The sequence below is a fragment of the Calonectris borealis genome, chromosome 22 (genome assembly GCF_964195595.1).
Source record: "Calonectris borealis chromosome 22, bCalBor7.hap1.2, whole genome shotgun sequence".
Taxonomy (NCBI): Eukaryota; Metazoa; Chordata; class Aves; order Procellariiformes; family Procellariidae; genus Calonectris; species Calonectris borealis.
This window is the reverse complement of record NC_134333.1, coordinates 7,238,862-7,259,849: the sequence shown is the minus strand read 5'-3', so window position 1 is coordinate 7,259,849 and position 20,988 is coordinate 7,238,862. Positions and strand designations below refer to the sequence as shown.

Genomic DNA, 20,988 nt, shown 5'->3' with positions numbered 1-20,988 from the left:
CGGAGAATTCTTTTCCTACCTGCTCTAATGAGACACACGCCCGCAAGGCAGTAATTTCATGATAAAGACAGTGACAGAGAACACGTAACTAACGCTGTGCATTCCCAGATCTTCCAGTGAAAAGCTAAGATACAGAGTGAGTCACAAGGATTAGAAGGCACTGGAGGGACAGCCAGCCAGAAGGCGCGTCAGGGAAGGGAAGGGCTCCAGGATTTATATTCTTTAAACGGTCCAGAAGATGGTGCAGAATCAGGCACACCCGCACCACCTCCCGTCAAGAAAGCAAGCGCTGTCGGACGTGGAAGAGGGCTCTCAGCGCAGCTGGGTGGTGGCAGTGTCTGCCCCGCGCCGGGGGACGCGAGGCAGGGGGGGTGACCGATGCGCAGGCACAGAGGCAGGAGCAGAATCCCAGGGTTACACTTTACAAACAAACCTGAGCTTCCTGTAATTGATTTGCTCAGCTGCGAGTTGTGCTCTGGTCTTTTTAGAAGAAAGCAGCACACCCTGCCACTGCAAGGAGAGAGATTCTCTTTCAGGGTAGTTGGCATGCTGCTCACACTGCTACCTTGTTCCGCGGAGAAGGAATCAACCCTCTTATGTATCTAACGTGGATCTGTGAACTGACATTTGTGGCGCTCTGTCAGTGATCAATATTTACTCACTCAAGTCTCAAGAGGCTCCTGGTAGCTGAGAGAGGGGTGAGGAATTTCAATAATCCTACCAAACAGCAGAGGGATGCATTAAAAAGAAGGGGAGAAACCCAAGCATAAGCCACATACAGGGCCAGTTCCCAGAGACAGCAAGCTGAGATCCAGGACGGGAGGGAGCAGATGGCAGCTTCAGACTATGGAACTATTTTTTTTTTGTTTTGAAACTCAAATTTTTAATTGTGCAGAGTGATAAACCTTAAGCGCGATAAGGAAAGGGGAACTCAACAGTTGCTCCTAAACCCCCTGCCACATCTGCCCTGGAAAATCCTTGTCTTAATACTAAATATGCAGAGCTCAAACCAGCGCAATGAGGTTTCTGCCTAGACCATGATTAGATAATTCAAGTGGAAGCTATTCTTAAAAAAATCCCAACAGATTAGAGCTAGTTAATGAGGGGTCCCAAATAATCAAGTTGCTGTCTTAACTGAAACCAGTACACATGCAAGTCAGATCACAAGACTGTTGCCGAGTTCTCTTTCCCGCTCTACCAATGACTCCATGAAAGGCTGGGATGAGCAACATGTCCTGCGCTCCATCCTTCCCACTCGTAAAAAGGAAAAAAACCCTATTCCCCAGGAGGCTTTGAAGCTAAAATTGGGTTTGCAAAACAGTCTGAGATGAAAGATACCGAGGAAAAACACAGGCAGTCTTTTATCAACTACATCCACAACCACTGATGAAAGAAAGGGACGCAGTCAAATCTCCAGCCAGACAAATCTCCATCCAAATGCCAGATCAGCCAAAGGAAGAAGTGGAGAATAAAAAGCACATGCTAGATATTTTTGTCCCAGTAATAAAACATTTACTAGAGCAAGCAGAAAGTAAATGCACAGCTGATAAAGAAAACATCACAATGTCACAAAAACCTGACAGTTTCTGATACTTCTTTCAGTAGAAACAAGACAGAGGTGGGTGCTGACATGTTTCAACAAAAGAGTTCTTCCTTACCTTTATGGCGCAAAAAAAAAAAAGTTAAAAAACGGGTAATACACACAACGAGTTAAAAATGGTCAAGCAAGATTTTACAGTTTTAACTACATGTGTCCAATATGGGGCGATATTTGAGCTGTTCCACTTCATCAATCGCTTTTCAGGTTCTCCCTAAAGGCTTCTGAGCAGCAGGTCCCTGAATTTCAGAATGAAGCCTCTTCGTTTAGCTATGCTTCATGGGGGGCACCAGCCTTTGATTGTTGTGGCGTATCTACATTTTTTTCCCTTTTTTGTTTTTAATTTGAAGAAAGCACTCAACCCTCTCATAACAGAGGGCGCATAGGCACAGCAGAGAGACAAGTTTGCTATGCAGGCTTCCACCAAAATGAAGGTTATTAGGAAAGAAGAGGTTCTTTAAAAGAAAGAAATACGTGGGCAATGGGATTGGGATTGATGTCCTGACCACAAACAAGCCAGGGAGTCCATCCTACACTACATGTGAATTTGTGGTCAGCTGGGCTGGAGAAGGATCCCTTGAACAGCTTCATAAAAAATAAAAAAAAAAAGGAAAGAAAAATCAACTTGCTTCATCCCACCTTCAGCAAGGCAAATTGACACCTTCTTAGTTGATGGGGAGAGAGGTAAGGGGCAACCTGGAGGCCAAATAATTTGGGGATAAGAGAATATGTGAAAAAAAGAGTTTGGGGAAGAACTCACCATACTGAACAAATTGCTGAAAGATTAATTAATGTTTAACAGGTGGGTCCTGAGCATCTCTAGATGGACTGTTTTTTAAATGTGAACGCTGGTTAAGAAAAGACTAATTTATACTTCTATGAACAACAGTTGCTTAACGTTCCGAGGACGTGAAACAGCTTCTTCCTTGTCAAGAAGATCTGTTTAAATCCAGCAGAGTGTCACTTGAGCGTTTAAAAGCAGAACCCAGGGAGCTTTATCAAAATGATTTTCCTCTTTGACTAAGCATTGTGTGTACACATCATTAGAGTGAATCTGTCCGCAGATGTACCGGCCCAGACTTGCATGGGGAGTTTTCATGGTCTCCTTTTCCTCCCCCAGCTGCTCAACAACCAGTTACCAAAAACCCCAAGAAATCCTCTGGAAAAAGACAACACTACCTGCAGAGATTCCAGGCTGTGAAACACCAGCTTTTAACTGTCCCACCGGCTCTTCTTACGTTTTGGGGGCTCTGGGACAGCAAAACCATCTGTCTTGTTGTCTCGGCTGTTGGCATCCTTCCTGTTCTCACCATTCCTGTTCTCGTTGTTCCTACCTTCGTTGCTATTCCTGCTATCACCGTTATTGCGATTGCCACTGCCCACGTCAGCGAAGTGCCGGCTTTCACTGTGGCGATGGTTGTCTCCGTGTCGGCCCTCTCCGTGGCGGTAAGCGTCACTGTGGCGACCGCCTCCTTCTCCATGGCGTTGCACATCATTGTAGCGACCACCACCCTCTCCACGTCGCGGGACCTCGTTGTGGCGACTGTTCCGGTTGTCGTTGTATCGTTCTCTGACAATGCCGCCACCACCGCTGCCACCAACACTGCCACTGCCGCCACTGCCACTGCCGCCGCTGCCACCACCGCCGCCAGCAGCAGCAACGCCAGTGCTGCTGCTGCCGCCGATGCCTTCTCGATTGTTGGCGCTGGCGTTTGTGTTGTTGAAGCCCTGTACTCCGACACTTGGAAAGGTGGGAACGCTACTCAAATTCCCCGAGCTGGTGAAACCTGGAACACCCTTTGCTGCTGCAGCGGCTGCAATTGGGCTGTCAGGATTTGCAGCATTTTGCTGTGCTGAACTCGTCGGTACTGAGTTCAAGCTCCCAGCGCTGGTCCAGCCGCTAGCACCAGCAGCGGAGCTACCAGTCTTTTGATTATTTAAGCTTGCAGCAACAAAGTGGCTCTTATACTGGGACTGCCGGAAAGAGACAAAGAAAAAAGAGAGCATGTTTGCCTCTACACTGCACCACAAAAACACACAGTCATCATGCATACACAAGCCTGTCTTGAATTCTGGGGAGCCTCTAGGAAAAAGAGTTCCTATAAAAAGTCAGTCTTGGAGTGATTACACTCCTGCTGTGCTTACGAACACAGAATTAGTAACGGACATCTGCTACCAGACCACAGAAACAAGGGAACTCCTATACTGTGGGGTTAATTTTTACGCTGAAGAGAAAGGGTTTCTCTGTTCCCCGCTGCTTTTGATTGCAATTACACTGTTGCTGCTAAGCAACCTAAACAGGATCAAGCCTAGGAGCAGAGTCCAGCAGGGAAAGAGAGCAAAGAGGCAGCAGAAAACAAAGTAAGTTTGGCAAATTAACTTTGTGCAAACATGTTCGGTCCAGCCTGCATACGCATTCTACCACTTTGGACTGCAATGCTGAGTGCGTGCTCCAAGTGGATGAGACATGGCCACAACTACCAAACTCAACTTCCCTGAAGTCAAGAGAGTTTCTGCATTTTCGGGGGAGGAAAAAAAATTGTCTTAAATCATCAGTAGTAAAATTTTTCCATGTTATGTCCTTTCCTCTTGCGTTAGAACTTGGAGTACAAGTGATCGAACCAACCTGAAAAGCTGCTTTCATTGCTGTAAGTCTGTCTCCCATTGCCCCAGTGGATGGCTTGTATGCCTCGTAGTTACTCATCACGCTGTTGTTGTTTCCACGGTCCTATGCAAAAAGACAAAGGACAACTGGAGAGATTTATCCAACACAGACACTTTCAATTCAACTGTTCTCCGAATCTATCTTGACCCTGCACTCAGGAAATATATCTACTAAAGATGACAAACTTCCGGAGAGCGCTGAACAGCAGAAGTTTGCCCCATGACCTTGAGGACGACAGGAAAATAAAGATGCATTAAGTCTTAGTGACTCGTTAGTCCACAGTATAACCGCATTTCCCAGCTCCTTACAGTACAAGCAAGAGCAACGTGCAATCAAATGGAGATTTTCACAGAGGTCATAGCCAAGACAAAGTGTGAACAAGCCTTCAGCTGTGACTTTTGGAAAGATGCTGAACATGATGTGTTTTCAACATGTCTACAGTTAAACTCTGTCCCCATACACATTGGCAATGAGCTGTTTTCCTAGCATGGACATACCTTAGCAAGTGTTCCCAATGCTGCAAGATTTTTTGCTGCCAAAAATCAGCCTGGAAATGGCTTTTTAAGTAATTTATTAGCATTTATTTTGCATTGACAGTCTATTTGGGGAAGAATCTCCAAACCTGGATCACTCTGGCCCTAAAGAAGGCAGCTCTTGACAAGAGGATAACAGCACAGGACAGTTTCACTCGAGATATTTCTGACAGTAATTCTGAAAGATTCTGAGCTACGAAAACCTTTGAAAGCAGAGGCTATACTCCAGTACTAAGAGGATTTCTTAAATTAAAAAGTAGTCAATACTAAGTTTAAAAGTTCTAAGAATCTTTAAAAAACTTCTACTTACAGAATTTTCTGATCCCAGACCAGGACGTTCACGGTATCCTAAGCCACCACCACCAATATTCAGCTTCTTGCCTTTTCCTCCTTTGAAACGTGATTTCCGGAACCACGGATTCTGTAGAAAAGAAGGACAAATGCTTCTCAACACAGGGAGTAAGAAGCTTCATAAATGCATGTAATGAGGCTCAGAAAAGAAGGATTTTGAGCATTTCAAAAGAGAAATATAAATACACTGTTTCCCATTCAACAATACAGCTGTTGCAAGGGGATGGGACGTGACTTTGAAACTAAGCTGTAGGCAGTTCTATCATGTGGATCTGAAGCTTTTTGTTACAAATGCTTTTTATGAAAACTAATTTTTTGCCCTGAACTTTTATCCATGTTAAAGTTTTGGGGGTTTGCATTCTAATAAACTCAGGAATAATGCAATCTCTTGGGAGCTCTGCACTTGCTCATACTTGGGTTTTATTGATTTAGCCCACTGCCTGGCTAAGGAGAAATGAGGTTCTGTCACAGCAAAACTTCCTGCAACACGCAGTGGCCAGGAAAGGGCGGTCCAACCAGACCTCCTCCTGTTACCAGGTTTTTAAATAATGGTTGGCTGCACCTCTTTTTATGCCCTATAGTTTCTTCAATCCTGAAGAAGCCAGTAAGCCAAGCCATTTAGCTTCTATACTCTCCTCTCTAAGGCAGCCTGTGGAGCTCTGCCTCACAAATTCTGTCCCTTCTGAAAATGCTGCCTCTGTACCTTGGAAAAAATATTTACTTCTAGCAGCTAGTGCCCAAGCTGCTTGGCAATGAAGCCACAAGCATGCTAATCCATCTCTGAATTTGGGAATTAGCAAAAAGCTTTTGCTCTCTTGCAGCTACACGGGCAGCAAAAGACAAGAACTTAAAGAGCTGACGAGTACAGCGGCGCAAGTACAATTGCTTCAGCTATCTGTCATACCTATATATAGCAAGCCTGCCAGGCAGCACTGCCAAGCAGGTATAATGATCAAGCAACAACCGTTTCACAGAGTGAATGTCCCTGTAATTATTTTCTAGTTTAGTTTTCAACTAAGCTGCATTTCCCAGGTGCCTGCCACAAATGCATATCGAAAATCTGATTGTAATGAGATACTGGAGCTGGAGCGCTCTGCTGGCATCAGCCAGATTACAGCTCCTAATTTCCTAGGCAGTGCCTGACCCCAAAAGAGATTACATGCTGCATTCCAAAATCTTCATGTCTTCATGGATTCTTTCACAGGCCATTAAAAACACCAGAAAGCCTACTTAAAAACAGTATAGGTTGCCAAAAGGTCACTGTGAACACATGATGGATCCAGAAACAAGTCCCTGAGCTCCTGATTTTGTGCTAATCATGGAAGGAACCTTCCTCTACTCCAGGAGTTTTGCTTGTTCGTACCTGCATTGCTAGATCCAACAGCTCTTTGGAAACATGTTGATTAGCGCCTTCCAGATTTCTGACAAGATCACCAGCAAAGTTACTGTCTTTGGGAGTCAGCAGAGTGTAGGCAACTCCCTTCTCGCCTGCTCTGCCAGTACGACCAATTCTATGGGTGTGCGTATCTATGTCCCGAGCCACATCATAATTGATCACAGTCTTAATGGAAGGAATATCTAACCCACGAGCTGTAATAAAGAACAATATAGCGGTAAGCGTGATTATCCTGAATGAACTCAAAGCAATCCCACTCATACCAGCATATCACTTCATTCTGCTCCAGCATACAAAAGGCGTTTCCACAGGAACACACCCCAGTTAACACACCCTTCATAGGCTAAAACTCTTTGTTATCTTAAGTGTAGCAATATCTTCTCCAAGGGTAGTATAAGTTACACCGATCCCCAAGTTCACAGAGAGATGTCTTTAAATGATTGTTATTCCAAAGAAGAGAGAGGGCTTTATTAAAGGATACTGAAATTCACTCTTTGTTCAGCTAAACATCTGGGTACAAAAGCTGTTCTAGAGAAGGCTTCAAGTGTGTCCATTTCCTCTTTGTTTAAGCATGCATGATGTGTCAGCTGATTAACAAATAGCAACTACTTCCTTAAGAAACATCTTATTTTCTTTCTGTATATGAAAAAATAGCTTGTCACATTGGAACTTGAACACCATTAGAAGACTTCAAAAATAAAACCCCTTGCTAACACTGTGTGCTTCTGAAAAAACATCTGGAACACAGTGCCCAGTTGCCTTCCACTGACATGTGTTAGCCTTTCTGCTGATAGCCACAACTTGTATGAGCTGCCATTTCTTAGAACGTCACATACCTGCCACATCAGTAGCTACCAGTATCGGGATTCCCTTTTTCTTAAATTCTGAAATGACTTTATTCCTCTCACTCTGGTCCATGTCACCATGAAGCAGCCCCAGATTATGATCCTCCTGCTTAAGGTTATTGGCCAGCTCTTCTGCATTTGCCTTCTTAGTGACGAACAGGAGAACGCTCCCAGAAGATGTGAACTCCACAAGGCGTCGAGTCAGCCAGTTCCATTTGCTAGGGCCAGAGGGGAAAATCTCCACGATTTGAGTAACATCTTCATTTGCCTAAGGGGAGAAATAAGACAAGCAATAATGCAGGATAGGAAGGACAGTATGGCAAATAAATACAGATGGCAGAATAAAACCAGGAATTTAAACTAAGCATGAGAATAAAAAGTGAAGAAGCAGGGGACCAAAATTTCTCCTTTAAAAGAGGTTTCAGCTCTTGTCTAACTGCTGACCGCTTCATTTTCACAGTGCGGAAAAGCCAGGGGTTAAATGAGTTACTCTTTGCTAAACCTGAGAGAGGAAAGTGCAGTCTTTGACATGATGCAGGTTAGCACCCTACTGATCTAAAGATGGGTACTTGCAATGTAGATGCTCTTGCCACAGATGCTATTAACATCTAAAATAGACTGTGCAAGAGCCGGGTCTGAGATGGAGAGGATGCTCATCAGTAAAAATTATTCATATGCAGATCAGAGGAAGTACCCCTGTGAGCTGTGACGTGCCCTCGGAGTCAGGAAGAGGGGAGGTATAAACAGACTCCCTATACACTCCGTACTGCAAGCAGTAAAAGTGCAGTGGAGCACACAGCACAATCTGGAAGTTTCTCTGAAAGATTTAGTTTTTTACACATTTAAATATTAATGATTTCAAGGATGGTGCTCTCTATAATAAAGTAATAATTTAGATGAAAGAAAAGAAACCATGTGATTGAGCTAGGAAAGCTACTTCTTTTCTTAAGCAATGTTTAGGAAAAACATTTTCACACAAAGAATGGGCTTCAGGTAGCCATTAGTTTTTTGTTATAAAGAGATACGTCATATTCCTGATTGAAAAAAATAAAAAATGCAGAGAACTGGTTAAAAGAAGAATGTTCTGAAGGCATCTTGTGAAACTTCTCAACAGTTTTCATATATTATAAGCAAAGTTTCTTCACAGCAAGTGTAAGTGCCCACTTCATTGACTTATTACCAAATCCCTAGTCCGCTAAGAGTTCAGCTGCTACTGTCAAACAAGTACAGAATCAACATTCCCATATAAACCAGCTGAAAGACATTACAGTCTAAGTTTCAAAGTCTTCATTGCAAAAGCTGTAATTTATTTATAGTTTTGAGACAAAACAAAAGGATAAACCCATTGATTCAGCCTAATTAAAAAAAAAAATCTATTACTATTAGGTTTTTACTTACTATTTTTTGTTAAGCACAAAGTATTTACTCTTAAATATAAATGATGACTACTGCAGTTTAACATAAATTTCAGACAACAGAAACAGAATGGTTCATTTCTCTGACTGTCTCAGAAGTAATGTGGAATTACCTCTCCAATGTCTCCCTGCACAACTCGAATGGGGTCGATCAGAATATCTCGAGCCAATTTCTCAATCTTCTTACGGAAAGTGGCACTGAACAAGAGAGCTAAAAGAAAAACAGTATTTGAACTCCTTGAAAAATACATTTTCTTTAACACTGCACATATCTTGTGAATGAGGAGCTGTACAACTGTACTAGATGTCAGTGATCTGAAGCTACAGTTTGTTTTACTGGTTCTAATGAAAATTATCAATCACCCTATTAGAATACCTCAAAGTGGAAACACATTTTGTGGCATCTGAAACAAGATGTGGATAATAAGCGCACTGCTGCGAACATCCTTTCGTGGGCAGCTTAGAACACAGGATCTCAAAGCATACTAATATTAATTCAGCTAATCATCTTTTCCCTGAGTAAAGCCTGTGGAGGATTACAGACTGATGAACAAGTATGGGTATTTAACCACACTCACAAGTGCTCCCTCCCTTAACACCCGTGGACTCCCGCGAAAGTCTCATTGCGTGGCGTTTTCAAGAAGAGGAAATTCAAGCTCTGTTCCAGATTCTTAACTGGTAGCCCACCATATAGCCTGCTTCGACTCTCAGGAGTTTAGTTTGAAACATGCTTATACTTACTCTGTCTGTCAGGACGTACATGGCTTGCAATTGATCTGACCTGATATTCTGGAAAAGTGAGGGAAAATGTTCTAATCAACATTATTGATTATTAAGTAGAATAACTCAAAATGCAACTTCATTGCTTTATTTAACAAATAACCATAGAACAAATGAGTGCCTCTCACTCAGTATTTAATGTTACACTGTGACTTCCAGGTGCTCTCTGTTGCACAATGGAAGTTCCTTTGCTGTACGAAGGAACTTTTGGAAGTTCCTTCAGCAAAAAGTTCCATAAGCAAAGATCCTAGCTGAGTCTGTGCGTACCCTGTACGTCTCACAAGTGTCTCCCTCCCTTTGCAGTATTATAGTACTGTCAAATCTTTGCTATGTCCCATGATGCTTGAGCACATATTCAAAATCATCCAGATCTGAAAGACCAAACCTCTTCCAATAAAGTAGAAAGTTCTTTTAACACCACTAGTTTGTACACACAGAACCAAAGCACAGAAGTGACTTGTTCAAAAGTTATTCAGCAACTCTAAGATAAAAAACAGGGTTTTTGGACTTCAACATCAACAGGACTTCGCTGATCTCTTTATAGCAACAGATATTAGACCTTGAAATATAACTTTTGTCTATAAAATATTTCCTTAATGTATTTTCAAGTATATGAAGCTTCTTGAAGTACATGAACCTATGAAGGGGTTATAAACAGTCTTACTAAGCTGGGAACTAGACACCACTGGTTTCCAAAACAGTGACCTTTGGTCGTTACATACCAAAGCCCATATCAAACATTCTGTCAGCTTCATCAAACACAAGGTAAGTGACTCTTTGAAGGTTTGTAGCTTTCTTTTTCACATGATCAATTAAACGACCCTATTAAAAAAAAAAAAAAGCCAAGTTTTTAAAGCATGTTTAAAAAAAGTTAAGATACGCACTTAACTGCTTCTTATCCTCACTTACCAGAGACTTAAGACAGAAAGCATCTCAAGGCTTCACTCTAGAAGCAAGTGTCAGTATTCAAGTCACAGAGACAGATTCCTGAAACTCTCATCAACTATACCTGACAAGTTGAATTTTAGGACTGGTTTTTCAAGGTTAACAGTGTTGAGATCCTAAAATTCCTTAGTCTTCATTACAATTAAATTTTAATTGTGAACTGGCTATTTAATCCCATAATATTTGGCGCAGGAGTTCTTCGTGCTTTGTTTTCTTGCCTCTACCCCAATACATAGCCACAATAAAACTTCCTCCAACCATTAGTTGCTCAGTTTTGCTCGAGTTCATAACTAGCTTTTGCAATAAGCAAAGTCAGTTGACAATGGTGCTCATTTAAATCACTGGTTCAGCATCAACACCCATTCTGATTCAACGTTTCAATCCTTCCGTATTACTGCCACAGGCTCTACACTGATTCAGTAAGATGGCACTCAAGTTCATGACATTCTGGGAATTTTCTTCATGAATTTAAGGCTCAGCAATCAGAAGCTGGTATTGCACACAACAGACACGGATTCAAGCAGATCTTGCTTAATACTCTGTCTTCTATTGGAAATCATACCTAATCTCTTTCAATTTCTCTTGGGACACAAATAATCCCTGCATATTTCCTCTCAACATCTGATAACCTGTGAAGAACCTACATTTCAGTGATGAGAGAACAAATTCTGCAGCACCAGTGGTACTAAAAATGTATCTCAGCTTCAGTTAAGCAACAAAAAATTGTACTGTGTGCATACAGGTACTTACTGGTGTGCAGACAACTATCTCTGCCCCCTCCTGTAGGGCTTTGGCTTGCTCCCACATGCTTCCTCCTCCATACACAGCGACAGAGCGTAGATTATACGCCTTACCAAAGCGCTTACATTCAGAATGGATCTGAGGATTTTAAACAAAGCACATCACAGTTCACATTAGACAGATCTGAGAAAATATACCTACCTTGGAAATATAGTCCAGCTCCTGAAATCCACTTTTCAGCTAATAATTTAATGAAATTATTCAGAAATCCTCAGGGCTGACTACTTCCATACTTGTGGATAATTTCCAATTAATTTATTTGGGAAACCTATTTAGGCATCCAATTGTAATTTAACCTGCAGGCTCTATCCTTTTACACATAAAATTTGTGGCAATGCATCCACAGTATTCTTAATACTTAGGAATAATATGGGAGCACTGTGCAAAAATTAACAATTTCAGATTTGTCATGAGCCTTCAACAAAAACAGGGGTAAGAGAGAATTGTAAGCTTACATTGGAGGCATGCTACTAATGCACAGAGTAGTTTTTTCAAATAGTTTACTGAGGTTGTCTGGTAATTTCTGCCCAGAATTTTGTCTTTTTCTATAAGAACACTGTGTATATGTGTACATATATGCTTACTATACACCTACCTGTTGGCAAAGCTCTCTGGTCGGACATACGATGACTGCAATGGGACCATCCCCCGGTTCAAGCTCCTTCTGATCCATGATGTGAATCAACATGGGCCAGATGAAGGCTGCTGTTTTTCCACTTCCAGTCTTAGCTATCCCAATCATATCTCTGCCACTTAGTGCAACTGGAACACCCTAAAAATAAGGAGATTCTAAACCCATATTATGCCTACCATAGCATATTCTTGTGCTAGATATTACATAAAAACTCAGATAACAAGAGAAAAGCACATTACAGAGGCCTCATGGCAACATGATGCTTACACAGTTTTATTGCCAAGTACAGATCTGAATTAGTTTGTTTTAAGGGCTGGAAGCAATTATCATGTTATGACTGTTCGTGTCCTATACGAAATCAATGAAATTGTCCCAAGGATAATTTTACATGTCCACAAACGCATCTTGTCCAGCTGTAAGAACGGTAAAAACAAATTCTCTGAGCTTATTTTTTTTGTAACCATTCTGAGTGCTGAAGTCCTCAGTTCATCCCTACTGTTGCTATAAGGACCTCTCAACCACAGTTTTTTTACAAACAGTATGGACTAAGGTCCTAATACACATCCCTTGGACACAGCACCATGTCATTTTTTATACTTCGAGAAAAGCATCTGAAGTGGTGTGGTTATAATCACATTATTGATAACCTTAATTACTTATGGTAATCAATCTACATATGCAGTAGAATCCCTTTTGCTTGCACAGCTCTCCAAGGAATGACCACTTAAATGGTCCAGCTCATAGGGCATTTATTCTAACTGCCGAAAGAAATTAAAAAATGCCTTGTTGCTTATATCTTTTAGTTACAAGACATTCAAATATAAGCTGTTTAAAGGAATAAAGTTTTCAATATATGGCTCATTACTCTGCTACAGCTATGGTTATTTTTAATACAATTTCTAAAAATACATAAAAAAACCTTTCATGCATTTCTATAAAGCAAGAGATGTCACTTGAATGTTCTTCAATCTTCACTAAAAGACCAATGAAGAAAAGTATATGGATTTATTTACAGTGGTCATTTAACAAGAAAAAAAGTGGGTAAACTTCTATTTAAAAAAATCAAAGCTATTTTCCTAGAAAAATACAAATTATTCTTCTCCGTGAGAGCTCTATATAGGAAACTGGAATTGTATACATCCTCATATGGACTAGGGACGTTTGCATATGTTCTCTTAGTTCTCTTTAGATGTTAGAAAAGTAACAACACTCACCTGACACTGTATAGGAGTGGGCTGGGTGTACTCGGATTTCCTAATTTGATGCATAAGTTGCTCATCAAACCCAAAATGAGCAAAACTACTGCCAGGCCTCGGAGGAGCAGCACCGGAGACCTTAGAAACAGAAACATATCTTTGTTCATGAAAAGTAAGAGAAAAACCAAGAGCAATCTGTACAAAAATGAAAAAAAGTGTTTCTCTACCTCCAAAAACGGCTTTTTATTTTTTGAATAGACATAAGTTTAACTAGATGCAAATTCCAGATGTGTTGTATAAATAGGACTTTCAGGTATAAAAATTTAGATAAATTGTCAATCAGCATAAGCCACTAAAGATCATATCTACCTCCTTGTATAATTGGTCTCCCTCTTCCCCAAATAATTCCCTTCACAGAAAGTCACCACACTAACATGTCACAAATGGCAAAGAACTAATTCTTGCATATAATATTTCCAGTTTCAATTCCTAGTTCTTTAATCCAAGTGCAACCGTGCAACTGGCAATCTTGGGTGCCCACTTTGACAAGTCCAGAGAAGACTTTCAAGATCTGCCGAGGAAAACCAAACTCCCTTAAATCAAAGTCATCACCGAAGGTATCTAAGAGGCTTTGTATTCAAAAGCTGGAGTTCCCTGTGAAAATCTTCATTAAAACTACTAAGGCAGTCCAAAAAAATGGGAGTAAGAACATCCACCTTACCCGGAGATTTAGCTTATGACGTAACTCCACCACTTGCTGCGGGGTGAGACTGGTGATCTCCTCATGCTCATCATAGAAATTCTTCTCAAACGGTGGATATTCAATCTGCAAGGGTAATTACTCAGTTAGTCCAGGACTCAAGATTCTCTCTCTGTACACTTAGTTTTGGAGGGAAAGGGTACTTTTGAGAAAAAGTTCTTAATTATGTGCAAGAACATTAGTTTAATCTGAAGTCATTTGAAGGATCTTTAGTATGACTCAAGTGGCACAGCACTGAAGTATTATCTGCCAACATTGATGCACAGGGACAGAAGCATGTTTCAATCTACTTCTTAGCTCCTGCCTTCTAAAATGCCTCAGACAGAACAGAATGGAATAAACTTTCTTCCTACCTCTGAATGGTCAATAGGTGGAAGAGGATCAATGATTTTTTTGGACGGTGCAATTGGATTCCCATCACTATCATACTCCAGGTTATCCTCTTCCTCTTCTTGGACCACACCAGCAGTGGGGTTTTCAGCCATGTAGCGAAAATAAGCTTCCTGCAGCAAAACATATCAGCAAAATCACATACAGTAGGATACAAAAATACTACTATATTTGTTTAAATGATGTATACGCTAGATGGCTGTTTGCTTTCACGCCCACTATTGAGGAAAAAAAAAAACGTTCACTAGAACTGATTCTTCTAATAAATACCAAGGGTTATGTCCAGAAGAAGGACAATAAGTACAAACAAAGAAAACAACTAAAGTGTCAGACCACAAAATTCTTTTAAAAACCAAACTTCTTCTCTTACATATCTGCTTAACAACTTCTTCTACCAACACTTGTTATGCTTTAACAATAGAAGAATCTATTCTTATTTCCACATGAATAAAGTACAAATGCTGCAGGTTTTTAAACAAAGAACACATTGTTACTAAGCATACGATGTTTACATTTTTTAAACACACTATGCCAAAAATAGTTTCTCCTCTTCTCCTAACTAGACTCTAAGAAATGAAAATATATCTATTTTTCATTGACAGAGTCAACAGCAAATGGCAAAGAAACTATTTCAGAAGAGTTCTTCAACACAAGCCCAAGTCAGAACTCACTGTCACCACGTGCCATCCTTACAGCTCACAAATATGTACGTGTCTCACAGAATCTCACTGGCACACCAAGACATTCTCATGGAGAAAACACCAGACTCACTTGACTTTCAAGCAAATATTTAAGATCAGATTTTTAAAGCAAGGTTCAATTACAAATAAATGTATACACTCATCTGGCTTTTTCATTTGCATGGCCAATTATCACTCAGTCACATAGATATGCATACAATACACTTGAACAACAGCTGTCTCCAAGTGTAAGTCACCTTTGCTCAAACTTTAGCACAGCTACGCTCACCAAATTGGAAGCAAAGGCCTAGAGGCCAGACAACCCTTCCATGCTCTGCATTACTGCGAGTAACACAATAGTTATTAATTACAACTTAGTAGTAAGGTACATTTTGAAATGAAGTCTTTCCTCTTTCTTTATTATTTCTGTTACAGTGATGCTCAATCAGAACTGGAGCTCCTCTGAAAATAAAGAGCAAAAAGCCTGATTCTTGCCCTTAACAGACCTAAAGAGATGAAATTTCACTGTAAATAGCCTCCACAGTTTAACAGCCTCTCACTGGTGCTCCATGTTAGTTGCTTCTGCTAATTTCAAATTTGATGAGACCCTCAGATACTGAAAAACCCATACAGGAAGTTGAAATTCAAATCGACTGAAAGAAATCTTCTTAAACGGAGTAAAAAAGAATGAAATTGTCTCCTAATATTCTTCATTTTTTTAGTGAAACACCTAGAAGGGTAAAGGTAGCAGGGTAACCACTAGAGCTTCCTGCTGAATTGTCCGGATACTGCGCACGATACTGGAGTTTTGTTTGTACCTAGTAGTTACATATTTGGGGAGGGAAGGTAAAAAAAAAAAAAAAACACAAACAAAAAAGAAAATAGAAAGACTGCATAGGAACTCACTTGGTCATCTTCCTCTTCAATGTCATCTCGAATACCCCTGGAAAAACAAGCGGAGAAAAAAAACTTCCCTGCAAGTGTTCCACATACTCAGCTCCATACTTTCATTTGATTAGTGCTGAGCTCCATATTTCGTGGAAGACACAACACTAACAACTCAGTAACATTTATAATCCCAGCCCATGGAGTTTTGATATTTGGTGCCAACCATAACAGCGACCCTGCAAAGACTTCTTTTTACTTCTATTAATGAGACTGAAAGATTAGGACTCCGTCTTCCCAGTAGAAGCCACATCAAAGATCCTGGTCTAAGCTCTTGATGCTACAGAAGTCCCATAACTGAAGAGGAATATGAGCCAGGAAGTGCAAATCCAGTTCAGAACTTCCCCAGGTGGTGATTTGGATCCGGTGTTCTGTTTCAGGACCATGTATAATCTGATCAACCCCATGCAATGCAAGTTCAATGTATCTCACATTTATATCAAGAATTAACAGCATAATTATTTTCCTTGGTCAAAATAGATAGATAAGCTGCAAAAATGTAAACTTTTTTTAAATTCCAAATTTAGTATCCCAATTGTCACGTGCTACCTAATGTATCAGCTTTACCGGGAATGCCTTAAAACCTAGTTCAAGTTTGGAAGAATCTCCAGCACTACAGGTACAGCAGCACTAAGTTATTTTGCACACATAAATGCAATTTTAAACTAAACCATCCTGATCGCTGCAAGGATGTGGAAAGAAGAAAAACTATTCAGGCTGATCTGGAAGGTGGTACTAGTACAATGTGCTGCCCCAATTTGTGTGGCCTAGAAAGGCTTCTCGCGTGAGACAACTCTCAGTGTTGTTACATTTTACCACAGGATGCCCCCATGGATTCTTCCCTCCTATTATTCAATTTTTATTGCACAGAACTTTACCCATGGGGCATATCATGCGCTGGTTAATGCTGTTTGCTAGGTATATATTATATTGTCTACAGAACAATCATCATCAACAAAATGCATCGGAATTCTCTTAACACCATACAAGAGACAGGCAGGCATGGGAATTATAAAAGAGAACTTACTTAACATTCTTTTTTTCTTTGTCTTTATCTTCAAGTCTCTTCATGTCTCGAGCAGCTTGATCCTAACAGGTCATAAAATTATGACATGTTAAAAAAAAAAGGTGATAAAACATGGAAGGGAAAAATGTTCCTATATAACTAGACCATAATGCCACAGAGACAACAATTTTTGGACTAAACTTTCTCTTGTTCCATATCCTATTATGCTAAATAAATTCTCCTACTAATTCCTTTGAAATTCATATACTGTAACTTCACGGCAACATTGTTGAGAAAATACATTCTCCGCATTTCTCCTTAAAATACTGTGATAGAATCCAGCTAATAACAGAACTGTAGCTAAGAAGCAGCTCATGATAAATACAAAACGTTTCAATTCAGGTAGTGAAAAATGCACAAAACCTTAATTTCATATTCAGAGACACACAAAGCTCTTTGTTGTATTGTTTTGACATGCTCAAAACAGTGAAATAGTTAAGCTATTGTAAATCATATCCACACTCTCCCTACCTAATCCACCTTTGAATTCTAATTAACACAGCATCTTACATAAAAAAAAAAAAGGCAAATGACATTCTGAATACAGCTGCCAAAGCCACAAGTGACATTTGCTGCTCCTGACTGGAGAGAAGTACGGCCACATAAATTAATAAACAATTCACGAGCCGGGTCTTGCCTCCACTTCAGCCATGAATGCCTCCAGAGGATCATCATCGCTGTCAGAGTCTGCTGATTTGGAATGAAACTGCTGGCGAGTGGGGGAATTCTCTGCGGGAATGTACGGCAATTCGACATTGCTGGAATCTTCCTCTTCATCCTCAAAGTACCTGAAAAGAAACGAACAATGGCCCAGTCAGCACATAGTCTACAGCAGCATACTTTCTCTCATGGTTCCTGAGTTGCGTCAAGTTTCCCACACAGAGATGGATAATAAAAGTCAGTATGTACACAGCAAAAGACGTTGAGATTTATTTATTTACAATTATTCATCTTGTAAGCTAAAAGTGGTGGTATGGCAAACATGTTATGAAATTGATCTTCTCGAGTGGCTCTCCCAGGCTGGTGAATATAGGATGCTTTTCTGACCTCCCTCCTATTCAACACATTTAGGCAGCTAATAGAAGGGTTAGTAATGAAATGTGGTGTTGAACGTTTGTGTGCAAAAGACACCCAAATTTATCCTGCTTGGCTCCAATTCCGAACACACCAGAGGGTGAATAAGATTGAACTGACTGAGGCTCAGCTGAGACATGTTCTTAGGGAGGGGAAAGCTAGAGGAGAGCTCTCCATGGGCTACTGTAGTATCTTACAGTTTTTAAAATATATTTAAAGGCAAGGATGTATTGTTATTCTCATTTTACAGATGATGGGCTGACACCCAGAGAAAGGGTAAATAATCGGTCCAGGGTGACATTAAAAGTCTGCTGCAGAGCAGTGGTGGAAGTGCCTGCAGGTGACTAGCTCAGTTTTTCTTGATACTATTGCTGTAAAGCTACCGGGGTTCTGTTACACCATAATGCAGTGTTAGGGTATTTATCCTTGAGCAGGCTTTTCTAAATAACTAAACCTCATAAACGTCACAGATACTTTCCCTGACCTTGGAAATTTTAAAACACTAAAATCTAGAGCTAGATAAACACAAGAAATAACCCTACTTACGCATTCTCTTCATCAAAATTTGCCCGCTTTGACCCAATTTTATAGAAAGAAGGCAGCTGAGGAGGTCCTGATTTTGCAAATGCAGCAGAAGAACCGGCTGTTCCAAAAGCACTATGAGACTGTTGAGAGAGCTTAGGCTCCTCTTTCTTTCCAGGTGTTATGGCGAATCCACCAAAACCAAAGCCTCTCTTAGTACCAGGTCCACCTTTATTCCAATTCATGATGTCCTCAATATATCTGTTAAAATCAGAACAGACAAATTAATCCCCTTTCTGCTTTAGGCAGTTATATATAATTGTCACGATTTTTCTTCTAAGTGGATTACTTCAGTCATGATAAAGAGACTTGTGGAAATGTGAGTGACGAGTTTGATCTGTTCCCAAAAAAGATGTGGTCTTTGTTCTTTTCTTGTAAGTATTCGAAAAAAGAATAAAGCAAAGGGGTTGCCTTCCAATACAGATCATGTCCCTCAATGATTACTGAAGCATATTTAAGATGTTGCCTGTCTTGTCTGTTTTGCAATCCAAGACAAACAAACCCATGGCCAGAACTTTGAACATCAAGAGGAACAAGAGATGAAAAGTCAACACAGTACATATTTTGCATGTCCATACAGTCCCATCCCATTTCCTGGCTTTGTAAATATCACATGACTGCAATCCAGACATCTCTAGAAAAGCGGGCCCAGAGCAGCACACCGCTCCGTTATGAGACAAGGCACACTTCTGCCAAAAAGTCAGCTCCCTCTTCTTCTTAAGAAAGCATCTTTAGGCATATATATGTTCTCCAACCTACGTTTTTCAAACCACATTTTAAATACTCCACATAACATGCCTGCCCAGAACTCGGTTTTCTGAGTTAGATGAAGAGAAGACTGAACGGATATACTAAGATGTACACTTTCCATTCCACGTAATTTAATTATTTCATCTGCACGGTCAAGTAAGTCATACCTTTAAGGCAGCCAAAGAGAGCATGACACCCACTGCTTTCAAGTGCGTTACAATTAGACAGCCCAAAGGCTACAAGTCTTATTAAACAAATCCTCACATTCTGTGAGAATCCTCCAATGAGATTAGAATTCACTGGCAAGAGAAACAACTTCAAAATAATCTGAGAGTAAATACTGCTACTGCTCCCTGTGCTCAACATTTACCAGCTTGGGACTTGCTCAATAAATCTCAAGTCTAGACCAGAGCTCACTAGGAGACTTTGGGGAAAACTCTGCTGTTCAGTTCTCCACGGTAGCAGCTGACTCTGGTGTCCTGTTCTCCCACTTGCACTGACACACCTTGCAGCTTTCACACCTGCAGATGCGCGGCAGACAAGAGATCAAAATGTACAACAAACGGATGAAAGGTGTTAATTTTGCAGTTCTGCTGCTGACAGCACAGCAGGCAGTCTTTTAAGTTATCACATCTGATTTTAAGGATTCTTCCTCACTGTACTTATTGACCTTTTTCTTCCCTCCCACCACCCCAGAAAATAAAAAGAATCATTCTTTTATTCTGTCATACAGCTGCAAAAGTACAAAATTTGGTCGGTTTGCCCACGGAGCCCACCAGTGAGCGAACACCGAGAGGGTTCCTACAGGACAGCAATGAAACGCAGAGTGAGCCCGTAGGCTAACCGCCGAGGCTTTGCTTCCCTGCGAACGCCGTTCCGAGGGAGGAAACGCGAAGGCACAGACCCTTTCCACGGATCCCCTGGATCTGAGGGAAACGCAGCAAGGTGTTTTAGCTGCTCGCGTTTCTGGCGGTTGCTGAAGAGAGGAGGGACCCCCCGCCCGCCGAGCTCGCCCTTCCCTGGGCACAGCGGGAAGGGAGACAGGCGGCCCCGGCGCCGCGGAGAGCCCCCTGCCCCAGGTAGGCGCAGCGGAGGGAGCCGCAGCTCGCCCTCCCCGCGGCGCGCTCTCCTGGCACACCGGGCCCTGTACGGGGCCGGTAGCGGGGCCCCTCACAGCCCTTCCCGCCCGCGGGGCCCCGGCTCGGGGGCGGGCCCTTTGTGCGGGCCAGGCCGAGGCTGCCCGAGCCCGCACTAGGCCGCGGTCCCGCCAGCTCCGGCCCGCGGGGGGCGCCGCTGGCCGGCGGGGGAGGAGCCGTCGCGCCGTCCCGCCCCGCCCCGCCCCGCCCGGCCCCGCCGTCCCCTCACTCACCCCTCGGGCACCGCAGCCGCCGGCCGCCGCTTCCCCGGTTACCGGGGCGGGGGGTGGAGACGCGACGTACGTACGCACCGACGTGCGTACGTGCCTGACGCGCTGAGGTCAGCGCGCCCCGCGGAGCATGCGCGCTAGCGGCGGGTGAAGCCGCGGGAGGAGGGCGGTGGAACCGGGCAAGGCGTGAGCGTCCCGGCCGCCCTCGTCGACAGCC

At 41.9% G+C, this 20,988-nt stretch overlaps 1 protein-coding gene across 3 annotated transcripts; it reads right to left on the bottom strand.

The window, feature by feature from the left end:
• Window positions 1–1,489: 1,489 nt before the first annotated feature.
• Window positions 1,490–20,913, bottom strand: DDX42 (DEAD-box helicase 42). Of its 3 annotated transcripts, XM_075171259.1 has the most exons (19): window positions 20,775–20,870; window positions 19,776–19,926; window positions 18,620–18,856; window positions 17,637–17,787; window positions 16,961–17,022; window positions 15,895–15,931; window positions 14,272–14,421; window positions 13,880–13,984; window positions 13,177–13,296; window positions 11,924–12,100; window positions 11,278–11,406; window positions 10,305–10,404; window positions 9,544–9,591; window positions 8,916–9,013; window positions 7,379–7,655; window positions 6,510–6,736; window positions 5,106–5,216; window positions 4,224–4,325; window positions 1,490–3,571 (listed from the first exon to the last, which is right to left on the bottom strand). In XM_075171259.1, exons 3-19 carry the CDS (start codon window positions 18,838–18,840, stop codon window positions 2,810–2,812), a joined length of 2,877 nt encoding a protein of 958 aa, XP_075027360.1. In that variant the 5' UTR covers window positions 18,841–18,856; window positions 19,776–19,926; window positions 20,775–20,870; the 3' UTR covers window positions 1,490–2,809. The 3 variants fall into 3 exon arrangements, with proteins under 3 accessions (XP_075027360.1, XP_075027358.1, XP_075027361.1); XM_075171257.1 differs by lacking the exon at window positions 19,776–19,926 and having other exon boundaries at window positions 20,775–20,913; XM_075171260.1 differs by lacking the exons at window positions 15,895–15,931; window positions 19,776–19,926 and having other exon boundaries at window positions 20,775–20,836.
• Between the last annotated feature and the right edge of the window lie 75 nt (window positions 20,914–20,988).